This window comes from Podarcis bocagei, assembly GCF_964188305.1.
Source record: "Podarcis bocagei genome assembly, chromosome: 13".
Taxonomy (NCBI): domain Eukaryota; kingdom Metazoa; phylum Chordata; class Lepidosauria; order Squamata; family Lacertidae; genus Podarcis; species Podarcis bocagei.
In genome coordinates, this window is record NC_138138.1 from 29283463 (window position 1) to 29304803 (window position 21341).

The 21341-nt window shown below is 45.1% G+C and overlaps 2 protein-coding genes and 1 long non-coding RNA gene across 5 annotated transcripts in view; 1 reads left to right on the plus strand and 2 right to left on the minus strand.

Annotated features, from left to right (window-relative positions):
* The first annotated feature begins 60 nt into the window (after window positions 1–60).
* LOC308572587 overlaps window positions 61–21341 on the plus strand; it is a 24190-nt gene continuing 2909 nt past the window's right edge. The window contains exons 1-2 of the long non-coding RNA XR_014001820.1: window positions 61–578; window positions 4490–4658. This is a non-coding gene — a long non-coding RNA (uncharacterized lncRNA). The remainder of the gene's footprint in view (window positions 579–4489; window positions 4659–21341) is intronic.
* Window positions 1750–13273, minus strand: ASB16 (ankyrin repeat and SOCS box containing 16). Of its 2 annotated transcripts, XM_081168757.1 has the most exons (5): window positions 12836–13272; window positions 6506–6773; window positions 4910–5402; window positions 4202–4315; window positions 1750–2336 (listed from the first exon to the last, which is right to left on the minus strand). In XM_081168757.1, exons 1-5 carry the CDS (start codon window positions 13149–13151, stop codon window positions 2151–2153), a joined length of 1377 nt encoding a protein of 458 aa, XP_081024883.1. In that variant the 5' UTR covers window positions 13152–13272; the 3' UTR covers window positions 1750–2150. The 2 variants fall into 2 exon arrangements, with proteins under 2 accessions (XP_081024883.1, XP_081024884.1); XM_081168758.1 differs by lacking the exon at window positions 4202–4315 and having other exon boundaries at window positions 12836–13273.
* Window positions 15317–21341, minus strand: part of HROB (homologous recombination factor with OB-fold) — a 14441-nt gene continuing 8416 nt past the window's right edge. The window contains exons 8-10 of one of the 2 annotated variants that reach the window (XM_081168755.1): window positions 20197–20346; window positions 17916–18159; window positions 15317–16649 (exon numbers count right to left, since the gene is read on the minus strand). In XM_081168755.1, coding sequence (XP_081024881.1) covers window positions 16576–16649; window positions 17916–18159; window positions 20197–20346 — 468 coding nt within the window. In that variant the 3' untranslated portion in view covers window positions 15317–16575. The remainder of the gene's footprint in view (window positions 16650–17915; window positions 18160–20196; window positions 20347–21341) is intronic. The other variant, XM_081168756.1, reaches the window with a different exon arrangement.

Below are 21341 nucleotides of genomic sequence, written 5' to 3' on the forward strand. Positions count from 1 at the left end.
CATTTATCATTTTATATACAGTACTATCCAGCTATGAAATGTGGTTTTTCTCCAAAAGCGTGAGAGGGGATGCCTTTCGTTTTCCAGTGAACAGAACAGACAGCACCATATAAATTGATATATATGCGCATGTCTGAGTATTTTTATCCTGCCCACCCCCATATCTTTCCACCCAAGGGGGGAAATCGGAGAAATCGGGGTTTTTAACTGCAATGTTAAGAGATCGCACTGCAAGGCTGTTTCAGGTCACTCTTTGCTGGGCGCAGTCCACCAGCTTCACTGCCCAGCCTCCACGCGTAAGAGGATAATAGAGGGACTTTATTAGTAGGGGGAGGTTTCCGAAACGTTATCAGAACATTGTAAAATTTGTTTCCCTCCCCACAACACAAAAGCAGCTTTTGGGGCCCATTAGACACTTGTAACACTGTCCGCTTCTTCTAGCACACCCTGGTCCCATTCCACATAAAAACTCACAAATCGTGAAAGAAAAGATTCTGTATTATCTCTGAAGTTATGTTTCCTACGTTTCTGAAATTATGCAGTGAGGTTATACTCGTCTGACAATAGGAAGAAATAAGGTATATTTATTTAACTTACAGTAATTATTTATAAATGTGTATATATACATATATATAAGCATATGCAAATTCTCCTTTTGATGGTAGGCCATCCTGTTAACGGGAGTTTGTTGCTGCAACTCCAGGTATTTTTAGATGATGGCCGTTGTCTGGGGGGCTTGCATTTCAGTCTGGTTTTTGGCCTCAGTTTGGTACTGAAACATCTTTGGTTGCCCTAATGGAGACAGAGATAGAGAGACAAGGGGAGTTCAGCTCTGTTAACTCTCCTAAAACTTTTGACAGTCTTTGATATTATGAGTCCTTTTATCCTAGTGGTTCCTAATTGGGGATCCATGGACCTCAAGGGGTGTACGTAACACCACACACACACACACACACACACACACACACACACACACACACAACCAGTTTGTGGCACCATTTGCATAACAAAAACCACCATAGCTATATCAAAATTTTCAAAAGTAGGGGGTCCATGGCAGTACTTAGCTAATTGGGAACCACCGTCCTGGAATGAATATTAGGGCATAGTGGCAGGGGGCATGCACACTAGACCATGTTGCAACAGTTCCCTTTCTAGGTTGATGGCCACTTCTATTGTTGATGGCAACAATCCTCCAGGAGTTATGCTATGGCGTTCCACATGGCTCCATTTTGCATCTCTCACTGCTTAACATCTGCATTAAGCCACTGAGCGAAGTCATATTGGTATCCAGAGCAAGGTATCCTCCATCTGCTACAGAAGCAATATATCTCCTTTTCATTGTATTCAATTAAAGACTTTGCCAAAGGAAGGGCACATGCGTCTCACCGCTGCATGCCTTCCGGTGAGCTTTTCCAGCAGGGTATTATGTGGCACTGTCTTTTGAAATGGGCTCTTCTCTTATTTTTATTCTGTTTTTGATTGCATTGTCATTCAGTATTTTTTATTGTTTAAAAGTTTGCTGTGATAGCAGCCTTTAATATATTTTAATACAAAATAGTTGATTAATAGAGGCAGGTTATATAAATAGATAGGCAGGTTAATAACAATGATGATGTCTACGACATGGTGTTGCGGGCAGGAGCTGGAACATTGCAGCAAGAGATTTTGTTACTCTGCTAGATTCAAAGGGCATCTTTGACTAACATTTTGATAAGAGAAAACAGATAAAAGCAGACACAAGCTAAATAAAGGAAATAATCAGCTTAATACTAATCAGTATTAGTGCAGTCAAAGATTATATGGTGAAGGGGCCTAACAGTACATCGTGGGGCAATTGTCAGCCATTTTCAGACATAAATATAAATGTGTTAAAATATAATTAAAATAATTTAGATTTAAAGTGTCAGGTGCCCAAGTGCTCATTCGGGCCCCAGGTTCTAGGGTGATCCTTGACCACTTCAAGATGAGAGAGCAGATGGCTGCTGAATATACCATTCCCAGACAATTTTACATTTCACCACAACCTTATTAATAGTGCTTAACGAGCAGCTTCTCATAAATTTGGAGAAATGGCCACTTGGAAAAATAAGTATGTCATTCTGAATTTTTTACTTCTATCTTCTTGAGGCCAGTGTATACATTCCTCATCACTGGAGATAGCCCTCCAGTGGGAGATGTAGGTAGTCTTGCAGAGAAGATGGCAGTTTCAACTGAGCAATGCCCTGATGGCATTGCGGCCCCAGCTGCTTCCGCACAGCACAACGGGCCAGATGTTGCAGAGGGCGGGGCTGATTCACCAGGTAGACGGCTGAATCGTAGAACATCTGATGCTCCTGTCCAAATGCAAAGAAAAGTAAAATGAGGCATTGAACACACACACCACACCAGCAGGCTGGTCCATGGAGGCGAATTGGGTACTGCCCCACCAACTGCAGTCTGCCCTCAGGACTTCCCACCAGCCTGCCTTCTTGCTTACAACCAGCCTAGGGAAGTGACCCTACCAGTCAACTCCCTCCTCCTTAGTCTTGGTGTTGTCACTATAGAAGTCAGCAGCGAGGAGGATAGGCACAAACCTAGAATTAGTTGGCTCTGCCTGTTATTAGCCCTGGGTCCATTCTGTGCTGGCCTCTCTGCCTTCTGAGTCTTAAGACAAATCAGCCTCCACTGACCACCACAAACATAATCCTCTCATTCTTCTCCCTGAGCCTTGGCTGAGACCGATAGGAACTGCAATATCTGGAGGGCCACAGGTTCCCTGTCCCTGTAGTAGCAGAAGCAACCAGGCAGGCATGCCATACAAAATCATATTATCCTATAGGGCATACGGGGCGAGCCCCTGTTGCTCTGTCCCAGTTCCTGCCTACCTAGCAGTTCGAAAGCATGCTAGTGCAAGTAGATAAATAGATACTGCTGTGGCGGGAAGGTAAACGGTGTTTCCGTGCACTCTGGTTTCTGTCACGGTGTTCCGTTGTGCCAGAAGCAGTTTATTGATGCTGGCCACATGACCCAGAAAGCTGTCTGGACAAACACCAGCTCCCTTGGCTTGAAAGTGAAATGAATGCCGCAACCCCATCGTCGCCTTTCACTGGACTTAACCGTCTAGGGGTCCTTTACTTTTACCTTGTCATTTGAGAACTTTCACTCTGAATTCCAAGGTTTATAAGCATCCTGTGTGAAACTAAACCTGTTCATCTATGGCTGGTTACAAGTTCACAAGATGGAATGCTTGTTTTTTGTTTTGTTTTTTAATAAACTTCCACAAAGAACCACCACACTAGGGAGGTGTGTTCTAGCCTAACATGCTAGTTCAGGTAGACATGTTTAGGTAGGCATGTTCTCCACCCCATGTTCTCCACCATCATGAGAGCCCTCATTTAGAGCCTGGACACATTTTGACCACTACAGGGAGAACTGACCCAACAATGGCATTCCATGAACTTTCAGATGGCATAATAGATTGTACCCAATGTTCAGACAACTGAAATGAATGGGCATGACTAATTTAGGGTCATTAATCTTAGAGGGCCTGTTAAATAGAATTTAGTTGGATATGGTTGAGTGGGTGCTAACCAGGTTAGTTGAGTGGTCCCTTTGCTTAGAGACAACAGCTTGTCATAGGCCACCACACTGAATTCTTTATCTGAGCTGCAGTTTGCATGGACTTCCATGTTCATATATCATATCCATTGCCACCATGGACCATGCCACACCCGCTTGACTACTACTGCACATTTTATTAGTGTGCCAAAGTTCTTTCTTTAGGAAAGCAAAGTTCTGCAGTACAGCCAAGGGGATGGACATATGGGGATGGACACACACAAACACACACATGTCAGGTGCCCAATTCAGGAATTTTAAGGATAGATCAGGGATAAATATGAAAGTAGTCAAAGAAATGTTAGGTGGCAGAAAGTACTGCGTTAGAAGGAGAAAAATGAGGCCTGGGTCTTACAAATGGTAGATGAGCTTGCATTTGTGCTCCACCATACAAAAATGTAGTCTCCAAATATAGAAAACTAGCTGTCAGGGAAGCAGAGCTGTAGCCTCACCTTCTTCCCAAGATGCACTGTTCCCAAGATTCATTGTTTGATACACCATCTCCCATTTTGCAGGACAAAACAGCAAGCCTTGTGATTGCATAAGTGTGTGTATATGTGTTTGTTTTTGTGTTGCATTACATTGGATTGGAGGAATTTACCTGCCACACTTCAAGAGGCACAGAATCCACCCAAGAATCACAGGGTGGGATCCGGTCATAGGAATTTAGAACAACTTCCATAGCTCGAGGTGACAAGGCACAAAATTTTAGCATCTGAAGGCAAAATTACCAAGCAGAGAGAGATAGATAAAATGCATGTGTGAGCATACTGGAAAGAAAAGAAGAGGTAGATTCAATTCCGCTCCTACTCCCAGGGACCCCTTCTTCCATCTCCAGGCCCCACCAAACCTTGATTCTCTCATATCATTCCTTTCCTTCTATTTACAGACATGGCTTACGGAACTGTAGTCCAGAACATCTGGAGGGCACCAGGTTGGCCAAGGCTGCCACAGACAAATGTTCTCCTCCCCACCGCCTAAGGACCAACCAAAACCATGTTGCTGCCTACCCAGGGACTAAATGACTCCCACCCACTTTGTTTTCCACATACTGAATGGTAGGTTAAATTTACTACATACTGTGCTGACAGAGAGTGTCTTCCATCATACAAGAGGACAACCAGGTAACTTAAGAGGCGCAGGGCAGACCACACCCTACAAACAACTCCGCCCTCCAGCACCTCTTTGCTACCCCAAAGCTGCTTAATGGTGTGGCCAGCCCTGCCTTCTCCTCCTATTGGGTTGAATGTACAAAAAGGTTCCCCAGTACCAAGGAAAGCCAGCAGCTTATAGAGGTGGCGACCCTTACCTTGGGATTGATAGAAGCAGCACCGTGGTCGAGCAAGGTGGCTATAAGCCTCTCAGGTTGCCCCTCCAGGTAATCCTCCACTGCTTGCAGGGCACAATCCACAGGTGTGTAGCCGGCACAGTTTCTAACGTTGACCTGTGCCCCGTGCTGCAGCAGAAGCTCCACAATGCGGATGTGGCAGTTGCTGCAGGCATTGTGCAGGGGCGTATGGTTCTTCCGGCCAGCTATCCGGACGTCGGCCCCACCTTCCAGCAGCCGCTTCACCACCCGGTAGTAGCGGCCAGCCTCCTCAGGCCTGTCTGCACTGGCACAGGCCGTGTTGAGGGCTGTCTCTCCCTCTCGGTTCCTGTGGGCAACCTTTGCTCCATAGCAGAGGTAGAGCTTCGCGTGGTCGTCCAGGCCGTGCTTTGCAGCCACGTGCAATGGGGAAGCACGGTGGTCTCTTGTATTCTGGTTGACCAGAGCTCCGTACTCCAGGAGCAGCTGGGCGCATCTGGAAAGCACAAGGAGTAGCTGTGGGGAATTTGGCAACCATCACACGATCCAACCCATGGGTGGGTGCAGGAAGCTTGCACAATATTTATCTGGGGAAGCAGCAGTGAACACAGTCTTCTGCCACTCTGTTGTTGTTGTTTTTGTTTTAAAAGAATCGGGACGCATATAGGACATGACCCTACAACTGGAAGTGAAGGGGCTAGAGGAAGCCTTTTGGCCTAAGTGTGTCCATAACAATGGCTTCTCTCCCCCCAGTTAGATATGCTTGCAAACGATATGGCCTACTTAGCATGACCCATTTAGCTGTCCACAAGGTGTTTTTAGAAGCAAAAGTCAAGCTACCTAATTGCAACAGACCTTGCAGTTGGAAATTTCCTGGTAGTGTCAGTAATGTCTGGGAGAGTGACAGGAGTCTGGGAATCGAACTCCAAGACCAACAGGAAGACTGAATGCAAGGTATTCTGTTGAAGCACATGATCACGCATCCTTCACGTGTAACAATGTACCAGGACTGTATAAATATGTGTTGTGCACTCTTCAGAGTTGTGGAGAGTTGAGTATTAACCTAATCTGTGCCTTCTGCCATGGTTTTCCACCCTGGTGTGTTCATTGGCTACCTTCACACCAGCTCAACTGGACACTTTTCATTAACAGAAGAATACAGCTTTCTCAGGAAGCGTAGCTGGAGAAAGGTGCCAGTGATTGGGGTTCCACTGCCCTGCAAACATGCTCTCCACCCCCATGACTAGCAGGACCAGAAAACAGTAGGGAACAGAATAAACAAAAGCAATTATGCAAAACAAGATTAAACTCTGTGGTTCTTGCTTCAGAATTGCCCAAGGATTGTAATATTTAACACCACGCTCTGCATAATTTATTGAGGTAGTACAATCTACATTTAATTTAGCATGGGAGAAAGGCACTTTTGCAGTTGAATTAAGGAGCCCCCTGCCAAGTCCACCAGGAAGGCTAATTGTTAGTTTAATAGAGGCTAATCGTTAGTCCTATTTGGCTAATTACTTTGCCGCTATTCTGCTGTCGCCTTATTGCTGCAACACTTCAATCCACAAAACACACCCCTTCCCAATTCCCCAGACATACGGCAAAGACTCCTGAGTGGTGCAGAGGTGCAGAGGGGCCAGTCCATCCTCCGAAAGAAGGTTGGGGTTTGCGCTGTAGCTCAGGAGCAAGCGGGTGCACTCTGCGCGGTGGTTGGCACAGCTTTCGTGAATGGCGGCTTTCCCACCAACGACAGCATCAACCTCGGCCCCTTGCAGCAGCAGGTGCTTCACACAATCCTGGTAGCCTCTGGCCGCTGTGATGCACAATGGAGAAGTGTGCTTCTTCTGGGGGGTCAGCACCCACAGCCCTGCAGAAGAAGATTATTGGGCAGGAGGATCAGAAACTGAGAAGCGGCAGGTTGATGTTGGTTTCTGCTTTCCTTCACTGTGCAGCGAAAGGGCTTGTCACGAGACAGGTGTTTACATTCCACAGTCTGTACTGTTGGAGTTTCTCACGGGAAAGGGAAGCTGGATGTGACGTACACTGGTTTCCTGTTTTTCACTGTGTGATTCTCTCCGAGCTGTTGAGGAGAGAGGATGCTTCATTTTTCTGCTCCGGCAGAGGCAAGATGTCTTTCTGTAATATATCAGCTTTGAACTGTAAATAAAAGCAATATAGAGTATGCAGCACGTACTCCTCATCCTTCCGCTGGGCACGGGACTCTGCTTTAAACCAACACGTGGTTATGGGCTCCAGAAGTCGAATCGGAGTGCCGGCAAAGGATCGGAATGCAGAGGGACAGATCGGAACGGTATCTGCTCTGCGCGTAAAAGTGATTGATGAGGTATGTGCTACTGCTCCGGGCAGCCTGCCAGCTCCTAGTTAATTGCTTTATGGCTGGACTTTGAACTTTTAAAGCCGTCTTGCCGGGAATAGGCAAAAAGCTCCCAGGCTCAAGTTACTATGCTGGGGAAATCGAAAGTAACTTTTAAGTGCGCTTTTGGAATAAAGCAGCTGCAGCAGTGACGCAGCAAGATTTAAAGCAGCATATATGACGCTGAAGGCTAATGCTAGAGTCATGATGGCCCTTCAGGATGCTTGTGGGATTCCTAAGCTCAACAAGAAAAATTATGCCGACTGGGTTCTGTATGCAGAGGCAATTCTGCGGAAAGAGGGATTGTTTGAGGTGATTACAGAAACCCCCCCAGTTCCAGTTACAGATGCATGGGAAGCTAAGGATTCGAAAGCTAGGGGAACGCTTACATTGATAGTATCCCCAGAAGAGCTCTGTCTATTGCGTGATAAGACCTCAGCCAGAGAAATTTGGGACGCTTTGAGAGAGGCTCACTTAAGGACAGAAGCTGGATCTACCATGTTTTACTTTAACAAGCTGCATAATATGGCTCTTGCTGAAGGTGGAAATGTGCATCTGATGGAGATGCAAAATCTGAGACATGAGCTGCAACAGAGAGGACTCAACTTTCCAGAGGCTGTGTACTCTTTCATGATACTACAATCTTTGGGTTCAGGTTGGGAGTCTGTTGCAACCCAGATTGCTGTGCAGCCAACCGCTCAGCTGACAGTGGACTTTGTAACTGCCGTGATCCAGATTGAAGCAGATCGCCGGGGTGCTAGCTGCATGGGCAAGGGGGAGTCTTCACAGACGTCATCCCTTAGTGCAGTGGAACCACCAGATGGCGCCAAAGCTTTGAAGGCAGTGAAATGCTACTCGTGTGGACGTCTAGGGCATATGAAGAGGGAATGCAGATATCCCAGGGCCAAGACAGAGCAGCGCAGCGAAAGCTCATCGCGTGGAAAAGGCCGAGGCAAAGGCAAAGGTCCGGTGTCTAGGACAACGCAGCACAAGGCTATGGTTTCACGCTTCACTCCAAAGGTTGCAGAGGTCCAGAAGACGTCTAGATCTTTTTTCGTTGTTGATTCAGCGGCAACTCACCACATGTGCAACGATAAGAGACTGTTTGTGTCTTTTACACCGCAGGAAGGTGCGATTCACCAGGCGGATGACCACACTATTCCCAGTAAAGGCTACGGAACTGTTGTTCTTCACAGTTTGGACTTATCGATACAGAATGTGCTATACGTGCCAGACGCCAAACATAACCTGCTCAGCGTTGGACAGCTGATTGAGCGGAACATTGACGTGTCATTCAAGAACAAGAAGTGCATCATCACAAAGAAAAATGATTATGTATTGCATGCTGAATATGTTGATCGTTTGTTTGTTTTGTATTATGATGATGTTGAAAAGGATGACACTTGTTGCATTGCAGGTTCTAACAAAAGTTTGCATGCAGGATGTATTCATGATTTTCATAGAAAATTTGGTCATTTGCATTTTGAGGCAGTATCTAAAATGCCTGCCTTGGTTGAAGGTATGACTATTAAACCCTGCAGGTACCACATGAAGTGCAAAGCATGCGCAGCAAACAAGGTGAAAATGGCTGCGAAAGGTAAGGTGTCTAGTAGGCAAGCTACAGAACCATACCAGGTTGTTCATGCTGATTTGGTTGGACCACTAGCGCCCTCTTTGGGTGGAAATAGGTACTTCATGGTTCTCATTGATGCATTTTCTAGGTATATTTTTGTGTACAATCTCAAGCAGAAATCAGAGGCTTTTCCTAGGTTCAAGGAATTCTGTGCTTGGTTGGAAAATGTGCATGGTAAGAAGATAAAGACTCTTTTCAGTGATCGCGGGGGAGAATTCACTTCTCAGCAGTTTGAAGCTTTTCTGACTGAGAAAGGAATTCAACACGATTTGTCTAGTCCTCGCTCGCCATGGCAGAATGGACTTGCGGAACGGGAAAATCAGACATTGCTTCAAGGGTTAAAAACCTTGCTGCATGATGCCAATCTTCCAGAGAGTTATTGGGCCGAATCTCTCTCGTGTTTTGTTTACAGTTACAATCGCAGGTTATCTTCAGCGATTGGTTGTACCCCCTATGAGAAGATGTTTGGCAAGAAGCCATACATCAAACACATGAAAATTTTTGGTTCGGACATGTGGGTTCATTCACCACAAAACTCCAAGTTAGACAAGCGTGGATTGCATGGTATCTTTCTAGGTTATCAGAAAGGGTCTTACAGAATAATGATGACTGACTCTAAGACAATTAAGCTCACGAGAAGTGTTGAGTACAATGCAAAGTGGGGGGAGAATGTGGGAATTTTCCAATGTTATCCTGATGACGGTGATGAGACTGAGGATAGTCAAAAGCAACCACAACAACCCACTGATGAAGGTTCTGAGTCTGAATCTGAAACTGAATCGGGTGATTCAGAGGATTTCAAGAGTGCGAAAGCCTCTATGCGACCCTCTGAAAGCTCTGATCAAGAATTGGAGGAACCATTGTTCACAATAGGTCGTTTTTCTCCCAAGAAGGAAGAGGAGAGTGTTGAAGACTTAAGGCTAATTCGTAGGTCACAAAGAGCCACAAAAGGCAAACCTCCAAAGAGATTTGCTGATGAGTTTGCTACGATAGCAGTAACAGCTGTTAAAAGCTCTAAGAAGGTATTTGAACCTTCAAGTTTCCAAGAAATCCAGGGTTTGGATTCAAAGGAAACTGAGCCATGGTTAGATGCCATGAAGGCTGAGCTTGATTCCTTAGAAAGGAACAAAACATGGGAACTAGTTCCAGTAGTTCCAGGAATGAAACTGCTTGGAAGTAAATGGGTCTTCAAAGCGAAGACAGATCAAAATGGCAAGATAGTCAGACACAAAGCCAGATTGGTAGCCAGAGGTTTTGCACAGGTACCAGGTGAAGACTATCACGAGACCTACTCACCCACAGTGAGATATGAGAGCATTAGGCTTATGCTCAAGCTAGCTGCAGAGGAAAATCTACATATTAGTCACCATGATATTAATACAGCTTTTCTGTACGGATCTCTAGATGAATCACTTTATATGCTTCCACCTGATGGCGTACAGGTAAAACAGGGATTTGTTTGTGCTCTGAAGAAATCCCTTTATGGTCTCAAACAAAGTGCATGGTGTTGGCACACAAAACTCACTGAAGTATTGTTTTCTCTAGGTTTTCAGCAAGGGAAAGCTGATCCATGTGTATTTGTCAAAGAGGAGGGGCAAAAGAAACTGTACTGTTTGTTTTATGTTGATGATTTATTATTCTTTTGGAAAGATGTCGCAATGTACAATAACGCCCTAGCTCAACTGAAAGAGCACTTTGACATGAAAGATCTTGGTGAGGTAAACAACTACCTATCTCTGGAAATAGAGAAAGATCAAGATGGTAACATTCTAGTACACCAGTCACGGAAAATTGCTGATGTGTTAAGCAAACTAAACCTGATGGATGCTAACCCTGTAGACACACCAATGACAACAGGTTTTCAGGTAGATGACACTGAAGAAGCATTTTCTGACACTACACTGTACAGAAGTGTGCTAGGCAAGCTAAACTTCATTGCCAGATGTTCAAGACCAGACATTGCTGTTAGCTGTAATTTGCTAAGCAAACAAGTCAACAATCCTAGTGTCAAGGATTGGAAAGCTCTGAAACGCATAGCGCGGTATTTGAAAGGCACTATGCATTACAGACTGAGACTTAACAATCAGAAGTCTGGTGGACTTGAGATATTTGCAGATGCAAGTTTTGGAAGTGACATTACAGACAGGAAAAGTACGTCTGGAGTTTGCTACATGTACAATCAAGGTCTGTTTGATTGGTCATGCAAGAAGCAAGCAACAGTTAGCTTAAGTACTTGTGAAGCTGACCTGAATGCACTGTCTTATTCACTTAAGGATTGTGAATGGTTAGTACAATTGTGCAAAGATATGAAAATTCCTGTCAAATGTCCAATCCAGGTATACCAGGACAACAAAGCATGTTTGGCTTTGCTGAAGTCTGAAGGTTGTAAGCAAAGCACGAAGCACTTGCAATTAAAGTTGCAGCATGCTAGGGAATGTATTCAGAAGGGACTCGTAACTGTGTCCTATATGCCAGGTAATGAAATTCCTGCTGATGTATTGTCCAAGATTGTATCAAGGGATCAACACTGTACCTATGTGCAGAAGTTGGGTTTGTACTGATATTGTACGAACACGCTGCCCAGTGATGTTCACAGAAAGGGGGAGGATGTTGGTTTCTGCTTTCCTTCACTGTGCAGCGAAAGGGCTTGTCACGAGACAGGTGTTTACATTCCACAGTCTGTACTGTTGGAGTTTCTCACGGGAAAGGGAAGCTGGATGTGACGTACACTGGTTTCCTGTTTTTCACTGTGTGATTCTCTCCGAGCTGTTGAGGAGAGAGGATGCTTCATTTTTCTGCTCCGGCAGAGGCAAGATGTCTTTCTGTAATATATCAGCTTTGAACTGTAAATAAAAGCAATATAGAGTATGCAGCACGTACTCCTCATCCTTCCGCTGGGCACGGGACTCTGCTTTAAACCAACAGTTAATACTGCCAGTTAAATGGATTTGCAATAGGTTCAGGGCAAACAAACAGAAAATCCTTCCCACAGCGCATAACTAGGCTGCCACAAAATCTGACGATAGAACTATCAGCCATGATAGCCAATGAGCAAAACAAATACCTTAATAAATATTTAAAAGCACAGAATTCCATGATTCTCTGGTGATGGGAGCAAACAGCACAGTATGACTTTCTCCATCGTTCTCCGCTGGGGAGCTTTCCCAAAGCAATAGCCTCATGGTAGACCAGCTCTTGAATTTAAGCACTAGCCTGGGTAACCCTTAGTGATCAGAAATTTCGTGCAAGCGAGTGAGCATGAAATAATACTGCTGTTTGCCCTGAAACTACTTAAATCTGGGTAATTTGTTGCAGGTTGTGGATTAACGTGGGCCTCAAGTCTGAGGAAGTTGGAGGCTATTGCTCTTAAAAGTGTCGCAACTTGTTGACGGCAGAGAGAAAATAGCAAACATTTTCTGCCGAAGCTGCTACTGGTTCCATGTCAAAATACCTATGTTGCAATAAAAGCAATGACAGAAGGCTCTGTTTACAAAGAATACCCCTTTTCATAAGGGGATTCCAAACTAACCACTTTTACTGAAGTGGCCACATTTTTGTGATTACAACTACATTTCTGGCTATTCACTTTTCCTGTTTGTTTGTTTTTTAATTACTGGGCATTTAAAGGGCAGAGAAACTGTTTTCAAGACAGTGAGTGCATGTAGGTTATTCGTTTATACGCCTCTATCATGTTCTTTTTCCAAATTGTCTCCCCACACCCTTCTAAGCTAAAAAGAAATCCTAAAAACAGACCAATGCTGAATCTTTCCCCAGTGGGACCAAAATTCCTGTGCTCCAACTTGTCGTCCTGCAAGAACCCAAGCCTTGAAAAGTCTCCCACCCCACAGAAATGAGTCAAAATCTAAAAGGCCAGTGACCAATTCAAGTGATCTTCTTTCCACTGTGGACAACCCCTTCTTACCCATTTCGGCAGACCACACCAGCTCCTCACTGAGGGTCTCCACAATCAAGTTGGCAGTAGATTCATCCTTAAAAATGCTCCGGACTCTTGGAAGGTCTCCTGTGTACAGGGCATTGTGAACAGCAGGATCCCGGCAATACTGTGGGCGCCGTGCAGGTTTGGGGAGTGCAGAGAGGCTCCCCAAACTAGGCTGGTACCTCCGACTCATAGACTGGCGAGACGCAGCTCTCCGCCGGTCTTCCCATTCCAGCATTTCTCGCTGCAGACGCAGGGAGCGAAGGGTGGAAGAAGTGAACGTGAAAGTTTCCTTCGACATCCTTGCACGCGAGAAGGCAGCCAAAGTTTCTCCACGCAGGCCTAATTCATCCACCCCCGACCTGTGAGCTGCTTAGGAAAGGAGCACCTGCTCCCAGCTGCAATTTTAAAAGGTATGGTTACGACGCGGTGTCACCAATGGGCACATCTTTTATTGGACGAACACCCAAGCTTTGCTGTGTCTATAAATAGAAAGGAATAGTCATCATGACAGCAAAAATACTCTCTGTCTCTCTGCAGTGTCAATTTTCCTTTCTGGATCTCCGTGCAATTAACTTGTTGGTGGATCCGTAGAAGAAAGCTGAGAAGAGTACAGTGATAAAGGAACAAAATGAGGATGGCAATCACCAAGTTTTAAGTATTTAAGCCTTCCTCCCTAGCCCCCCAAGTTATCTTGTAAGCAAAGTCTGCTGTCTGAAAAATAAGTATTAATATGGGAGGGGGGAATTCAGAGCACACTCTGGAAAGGGGGATTCTACCCTCTGTGGTCTAAATCTCTGAGCCTAGGGCTTGCTGATCAGAAGGTCAGCGGTTTGAATCCGTGCGACGGGGTGAGCTCCCGTTGCTCAGTCCCAGCTCCTGCCAACCTAGCAGTTCGAAAGCACGTCAAAAGTGCAAGTAGATAAATAGGTACCACTCCGGTGGGAAGGTAAACGGCATTTCCGTGTGCTGCTCTGGTTTCACCAGAAGCAGCTTAGTCATGCTGGCCACATGACCCAGAAAAACTGTCTGCGGACAAACGTTGGCTCCCTCGGCCAGTAAAGCGAGATGAGCGCCGCAACCCCAAAGTCAGTCGTGACTGGACTTAACTGTCAGGGGTGCTTTACCTTTTTACAGCTGTTTAAAGTGGCATGATACTGCTTTAAATGTGTAGTGTAGATGCTGCCAAAGACATGACGAGTCAGCTATCTAAGGATTTGTTTTGCAAATTGCCACCTGCCTTCTGCTTATACCATGGGAAAGTAATGTTGCCACTTCACTGAATTTCATTGCCCATCCACTACGGCTCTCATTCCTTGTTGCTTCCTTTAGCTGTGCAATCCAGCTTTTATTGTTTAAAACTCCCACCTCTAACCATTGGTTATGCTAGCTGATGCTGGTTAGAATCTGGAGGGCCACAAGCTCCCTATCCTGATTTTAAGTGTCTGTCTGCTTGCCAATTCAGAGGCAATCTTTGATAATTTGGTGTCCCCAAATAGATCTTCTGAATTATGGATCTTCTCAATTTTGCGCCCCCTTTGGCTCAGCACCATGTGTGGGAATTGCCCTCACCGCCCTAAATCCAGCACTGGCCTATTTGGAACCTCTACCTCCAACCTATGAAGATTCTCATGTGTGTAATGGGGACAGCTGAGCATATGGCATTTGAATGCTAGAACTCGCCCCATAACACTGGTCTAATGATTTGCAAACCTTATCCCAGTTTGAGTTGGCTGGGTACCAACATGAGCACAAAGAGGACAATGTCCTGTCCCCAGGAGACTTGCCAAGAGTCAGAGATGGTTGCCGCCTGCTTTCTTTCTGGCATTTGGCTAAAGATGTTCCTGTTTACCAAAGCCTTCGATGTAGCAGTTAGAAACCACTTTGCTGTATTCTTTTACGTTTATTATTCATGGCACCATTTTTACCTTTTGTACACCACTTTTGATATTCACAATCATTAGCAGTATCTTAAGTGTTTTAAATAAAAATAAATAGGGTGACATTCAGTCAGCTTTTCTTGAAGCTTGTGAGCAAACAGTAGTTAGTGTACATTTTTTTCTTCCATCGTATCGTTTTCCCATCTGTATGTGCTATTTTATGCATAGTTTCTCCCCTTTTTATTTGTGATTAACTGAAATATCTGTTTGAAAAAAGGCTCCAGGGGCTGTATTTTTTTCCTCCAACCAATCTGACAGTGAGTTGTTCTCTGCATGCCACCATATTATAGTTCTATAAGCATAGTTAAACATTTAATCTTGCAGGGGATAACAGCAGCAATGACACACATTTCTTATTATACACTTATAAGACCATCTCCAAAAAGTGCATGTGGACAACCAGTTCCAACACACCAGTTTTTGTCATTTGAATAAATTTATGAAATTTGATCACATACATTGACGCAACTGGTCAAACTACCACAGCATTGACTGCAGCACTTTATGGGAAGAAAAAGGCATTCCATTTTTGCTGTTTCTGGTTCTTTATTGCCAGCATTCTGTTTTGCTCTAAATTTCCCAAGGAGACAAACAAGAAAAGCTGGGTTTATCCAGCTTCAATATCTCAGACCCACATTATCCATGTAGTATATGGAGGTGATTGTATGTATCCAAGAAGCTCTACCTGAACAGGGGATGCTCCTCACTTCACTATGTAGAGAAGTGCAATCATGCAATGGGTGTACGGCACCAACTCTGAAAATTGAGAGGTATCGGGGATGGGAGGCTTGTGGTCCTCCAGTCCAAGAGCTTCCATCCATTAGCCAATCAATGACCGTTTGCCAAGAGGGCTGGGGCTGATGGGAAGTGGAGTCCAACAACTGGAGGATCACAGACTCCCTATCCCTGCTTGTGTGAAGTAACCAGTGCGTATATAAGTGCCTCAGTACTAGGAATGGCTGCTACAACATCCAGAGTTCAAATTGGCATGAGCTACCTGGCAGAGAAGGTTACTTGCCTTTCTGGAGCCAGATCTCTAAGTTAATATGTATAAAACATATTATGCACACACTCTCTTTAAAACCCACAATCAAAATGTCAATCGCAAAGGAATAAAAGGTAAAGATTAAATAAAAAGATACAACACGCTCAAAACCTTCCTTTCACAAACATCTTTTTCGCAAGGTTCAATCGGCAAAAGTCAACTTCACACATTTTGCTAACTGCTTCCATCTGCATAAGATTATTTACAAGGTTATTTACAAGATTATTCGCATGTTGCCCCTGACATGGTTTGTGACTGAGTACCGAAGCAGGCATCAGGAGAGATAGTGTTTCAAATTGGAGGGAACGACAGCTGCTTAACGTGCTAAATGACCGTTCTGGCTGGTTTAAACATCCAGGCAAAGCGCCCCGCGCAGGCAGAAGTAGGTCTGGAACAAGGTGTGATGCTGGGTGTGCACTGCCAGATATCTTGTTGCTTGGAAGGCTGTGCCTTTAAACAAATGGCAGGCTGCAGTAAAATTAGTAGCAGGAGCTTAATGTCCAGTGCTATTCCTGCTGGGGCTCCCGTTTCTGTCCAATTCCATCAAATTTGTTATCTGCCTTATGAAGGAGCTTCTTTCCTCCAATCACAACCAATGTTGATAAAGACGCTGAAGGCAAAAATCTCAAAGATATGTGCAAGGGAGTCAGCCTCACTGGGCAAAAAAGTCTGTGCAGGGCTCAGGACAATAGCCATGGTTCTATGACAGCAGGTCCTCTTATTTGAGCATCAGTGAGCTATCATAGATTGCTTTGGGCATCAAAGTTGGAGAAAAAGTCATCAGGTAGTTCTCCAAGAAGCTGGTCCAGGTCATCTGCATAGGAAGCATGAAAAGTTATTCAGGCTGCAAAACAGGAACTAAATCACCCCAGCGCCCCATGCACGGGTTCCTATTTGCACACAAGATTCTCCAAAGATCAGGGGCTGCCCCATTCTCTTCAGCCTGTGGGAAAGCTGTGCAACTGAGAATAAAGGGAGAGGAAAGAAAATATTGCAGACTCATTTAGACTCAGTGAGCAAGGCTCTGGTCAGGGCTTAGTCCAGTCTATGCTTCAGACACAGAGTACAAACACAACATTTCACAACCAGTGAGGAATTCATATTCTGATAATCTCTGCACCACTCCCACTTTTTTGGGGTGGGGTGGGGATCAATTATTGTCATTATATATATAAAGCAAACAGTGCCAGGGTGGGTAGAATTATCACTGGTTCAGGTGATATGGCCCCATATATGCAGTGTCTCTGCCAACCTGCATTCTAAGCAAATATAGCCCAGTAGCACCGTTGTTTTAGCCGAGGCCCAACATGCTTATGTCCCTACTCAGCTGTGAATATCCTAGGAAGCGCCTCTTTCCGTGGCCAAACGTTTTCTACTTTGCATCTGTGTTTCATACATTTGACCTGCTTCCATGTTTCAGGTTCCCCAAAGTATTTGGAATTTTCTGGGAAGGAACCGGGGTGAGTGGGCAGGAATGCAGGTAGACCGCAGTAGTCATGAGGAAGGGCAAAGGAGCAGCACAGAGGCATGCAGCTTCACCCCTTGGCAGCACCAAAAGCCCTGGCCGATCTCTCTCTGCTTTCAAAGCTGTTGCCAGGTGCTGCTTATCAAACCTCTCCCCGGACAAGGAGGGCTAGCTTGCCCGTTTTTCAAAAGGTAAGTTCAGTCCCCGGCATGCCAAGTACCTTATTCTATCGTTGAACAACATATCCACTTTTGCCGCACACTCTCAAATCAGCAGGTGGGATGCAGTGCTCTATGTGTGGCCACTGAATGGTCACACACAGGGCTCTGCATGCCATCTGCTGATCTGAGAGTCATTAAGTGCTTGGGGAGCGGCGGGGAGGTTGGCAACATGTAGTCCTGTAAGCTGCATCTGGCTCAGTAGGACTTTTCTATAGTCCATCTTGCTGGTTATCTTTCCAGATCATTGGCCATGCTGGCTGGAACTGAAGGGAACCCAACAACAAATGGAGAGCCACAAGTTCCCCATCCTATTTTCCTTGCTCCGGAGGAGGCAGTGGGAAAAGAGAGACAGAAAGTCATTATTAGTCCATTGCTACTTAAGAGTTCTATTTACCCAAATCAGTTGTTTCAGCCTTTGAGGATGGAAAGTGCAAAACTGATTTGCCTGCTCCAGAGACCCCTGGAATTGATGTCGATGATGACCCTTTATCCAATGCTGATACTCGCTGACAGCGGTCCTTATCCATCTCATGTCCTCCTTTGTTCCTGTTGTCTGTTGTAGTCATGGCAATGGGGGCGTTGGTGGGAGGATCCTGCTGGAATTCCGGCGCAGGCTGCACTTGCAAGTTTCCAAGAGGCTGCAGAGAATGTTTGAGTTTAGCATCCTTCATACTTTTATCACCAAGCCACGGTCCCATATCATAATTGGCTCCCGATATCAATTACAGGAAAGGATAAATGGAGCTGCCTTGTTATAAGGACACCAACAAATCTAGTACAGCCCTGTAAGAGTTGGGAGTCCAACATCGTCACAAGGAGCACCCCAACCCTGGTTAAAACAGGTGTAGGGAACCTTTGGACTTTGGGATGTTGCTGAACTACAATTCTCAACAGCCTTCGCAAGCAAAGCCAATGGACAGGAATGATGGGAGTTGCAGATCAGCAATGTCTGGAGGGCCAAAGGTTGCCCACACCTGAGTTAAAGCTCTCCGAGGTCTGAAGCAGGTGAGATCTAGCATGGAGTTTGGTACTTAAGATGCTAGTATAGGCAGAGGCTCAGCCAGAGATATTCTCAGTAAAAGATCATGTGCTCTCCTAGTGAAGTGGTATGACTTCTCCAAGTGATCGCACTTGGCCTAAACCTCAGAAGGGAGATGTGATTTGGGAAGAGAATGGGAAGGAAGAAGTATGCATTGTAGGGGCTGGACTAGATGACCCTTGGGGTCTCTTCCAACTCTACGATTCTATGAACAGTGATTACAACTGGAACAGAACGATCATCTACTGATGGGTGTAGTGGAATCCCTTGTCTATCTCACTCACTCACTCAAGCCAATTCCCTTGAGTGGCGTAACTCAGTGGCAGTGCATATACTTTAAATGTAAAAAAGGGCTTCAGGTCCAATCCCCGGAATCTTCAGGCAGGGCAAGATTTGTCTCTGCAACCCTGGGGGGCCAGTTCCTGTCACTGTAGAGTAGTTAAGTCTGCTCTAGATTACTAGTGGTCTGACCTGATAGAAGACTGGTTTCTCAGTGTCCTCATCTTTACTCCTCCAATTTCCTCTCACAGAGCAGGCCCTTAGCTGCATAGGAATTAACCAAGGCAGCAATGGCTGCTTCCTCATTCTCCATATCCATCCTGACTTTGGACAGACCTGAGCACAGCGTGTTTGAGAAGAGGGAGCTCTCTTGTTGCTTTTTTTTTTTTTTTTTACTTTCATCTTGAACGTTTTGTTAACATTAAAGCACTTGCTCATGCATTTTACCTTATAATAATAATTTATTATTTATACCCCGCCCATCTGGCTGGGTTTCCCCAGCCACTCTAGGCAGCTCCCAACAGAATATTAAAAACAATACAGCATCAGACATTAAAAACTTCCCTAAACAGGGCCGCCTTCAGTTGTCTTTTAAAAGTAAAATAGTTGTTTAAAGCCTTGACATCTGCTGGGAAGGCGTTCCACAGGGCAGGCTACACTACCGAGAAGGCCCTCTGCCTAGTTCCCTGTAACCTCACTTCTCACAGAGAGGGAACTGCCAGAAGGCCCTCGACGCTGGACCTCAATGTCAGGGCTGAACGATGGGGGTGGAGATGCTCCTTCAGGTATACTGGACCGAGGCCGTTTAGGGCTTTAAAGGCCAGCACCAACACTTTGAAATGTGCTCAGAAACGTACTGGGAGCCAATGAAGATCCTTCAGGACCGGTGTTATATGGTCTTGGCGGCCACTCCCAGTCACCAGTCTAGCTGCCGCATTCTGGATTACCTTAGCGGCTGCTATTCCCATTTTACAGAATTTGCTGACAAAGTTTTAAAAGAAAGAAAGAAAGAAAGAAAGAAAGAAAGAAAGAAAGAAAGAAAGAAAGAAAGAAATCGGCACTTGAGCAGTGGAAATACTGCATCAAGATACGCTTCAAAACTCACCTATGTAAACTAAGGAAAATAGGAATTTAGGCAATTTTTCCAAGTTAAATTAGGACGCAGAATTTGCTAGGTGTGGGAAGAGGAAAGGACCTATGCAGGGCCAGTCCCACCCCACCCTGCCCCCACATTTTAACAGTAATTAAGAACAAGTGCTCCCATATACCTTTATATATATATAAAAAAAAATAATCCAGAATACACACAGCCTCTCCTATATCCTAGCAATTGTGCCAAGGAGAGCCTGCTCCTTACCTGTGGTGGCTCCATCTGCATTCCTCCCTCAATCTCTCGGCATAACTGAGGGGTCTTCTCACTGCTGAATCCCGGAGGATATATCTTCACCAAATTACTGGGTGTCACATTGAGGTAGTGGTTGCGATAGGATGGGGAGAACACACCCACCTGTGAAACCCAAGGTAGGTATCAATACTGCCTATGGTACACGGCACAATTGGCTATACTTTGTGCCACTGTGTGCACATCTCCTAAATCGTCTCTGTGCAGGCTGAAGTTGCTCAAACTTATCCCTCCAAAGCTTTGCTCTCCAAAAGTTAGCTGAAAGTCTTTCTAGATGAAGTAACACTTGACTCTCTGTGTTATACTAACCATTAGCACTATACAGTGGTGCCTCGCAAGACGAAATTAATCCGTTCCGCGAGTCTCTTCGTCTAGCGGTTTTTTCATCTTGCGAAGCAACCCTATTAGCGGCTTAGCGCTATTAGCGGTTTAGCGGCTATTAAAGGCTTAGCGGCTTAGCGGCTAAAAGGCTATTAGCGGCTTAGCGGCTTAGAAAAAGGGGGGAAAGGGGAAAAAATCGCAAGACTTGCAAGACTTTTTCGTTTTGCGAAGCAAGCCCATAGGGAAATTCGCCTTGCGAAGCGCATCGAAAAACCCTTTCGTCTAGCGGGTTTTTCATCTTGCGAGGCATTCGTCTTGCGGGGCACCACTGTATCCTGTCCTCACATAAGAGGAGGGAACAGGAAGAGGGGATTTTTTTCCAGCAAAGGCACACCTTATTGATTTTTCCCCCCAAAGAGTAATAAATACATACATACATACATACAACAATAGAGGGGCAGATGTTCCATTGCTGGAAAGGGGTAGTTCGCAACCAAAGAATGAACTATACAACCCAACTTCTAAAAAGAAGGAGGGAGATAATACTATTTAATTGGTGTCCTGGACCAGCTCATCTAAAGAGTGCAAGAGGTTTGAATAAAAGTGACGCATACAATCTCCAGAAGTAAGATGGACTAAGTGAGCCTCTAGGGCAAAGAATTCTAAGACACCTTTCTACATATTCTCTTGGACCTCATTTAGAGCACCCAGATAATAGTAAAGAAAGCTCTCTGGGAGTATAAGGAGGAACATTCCACCATCCAATGGACAGTCTTTGG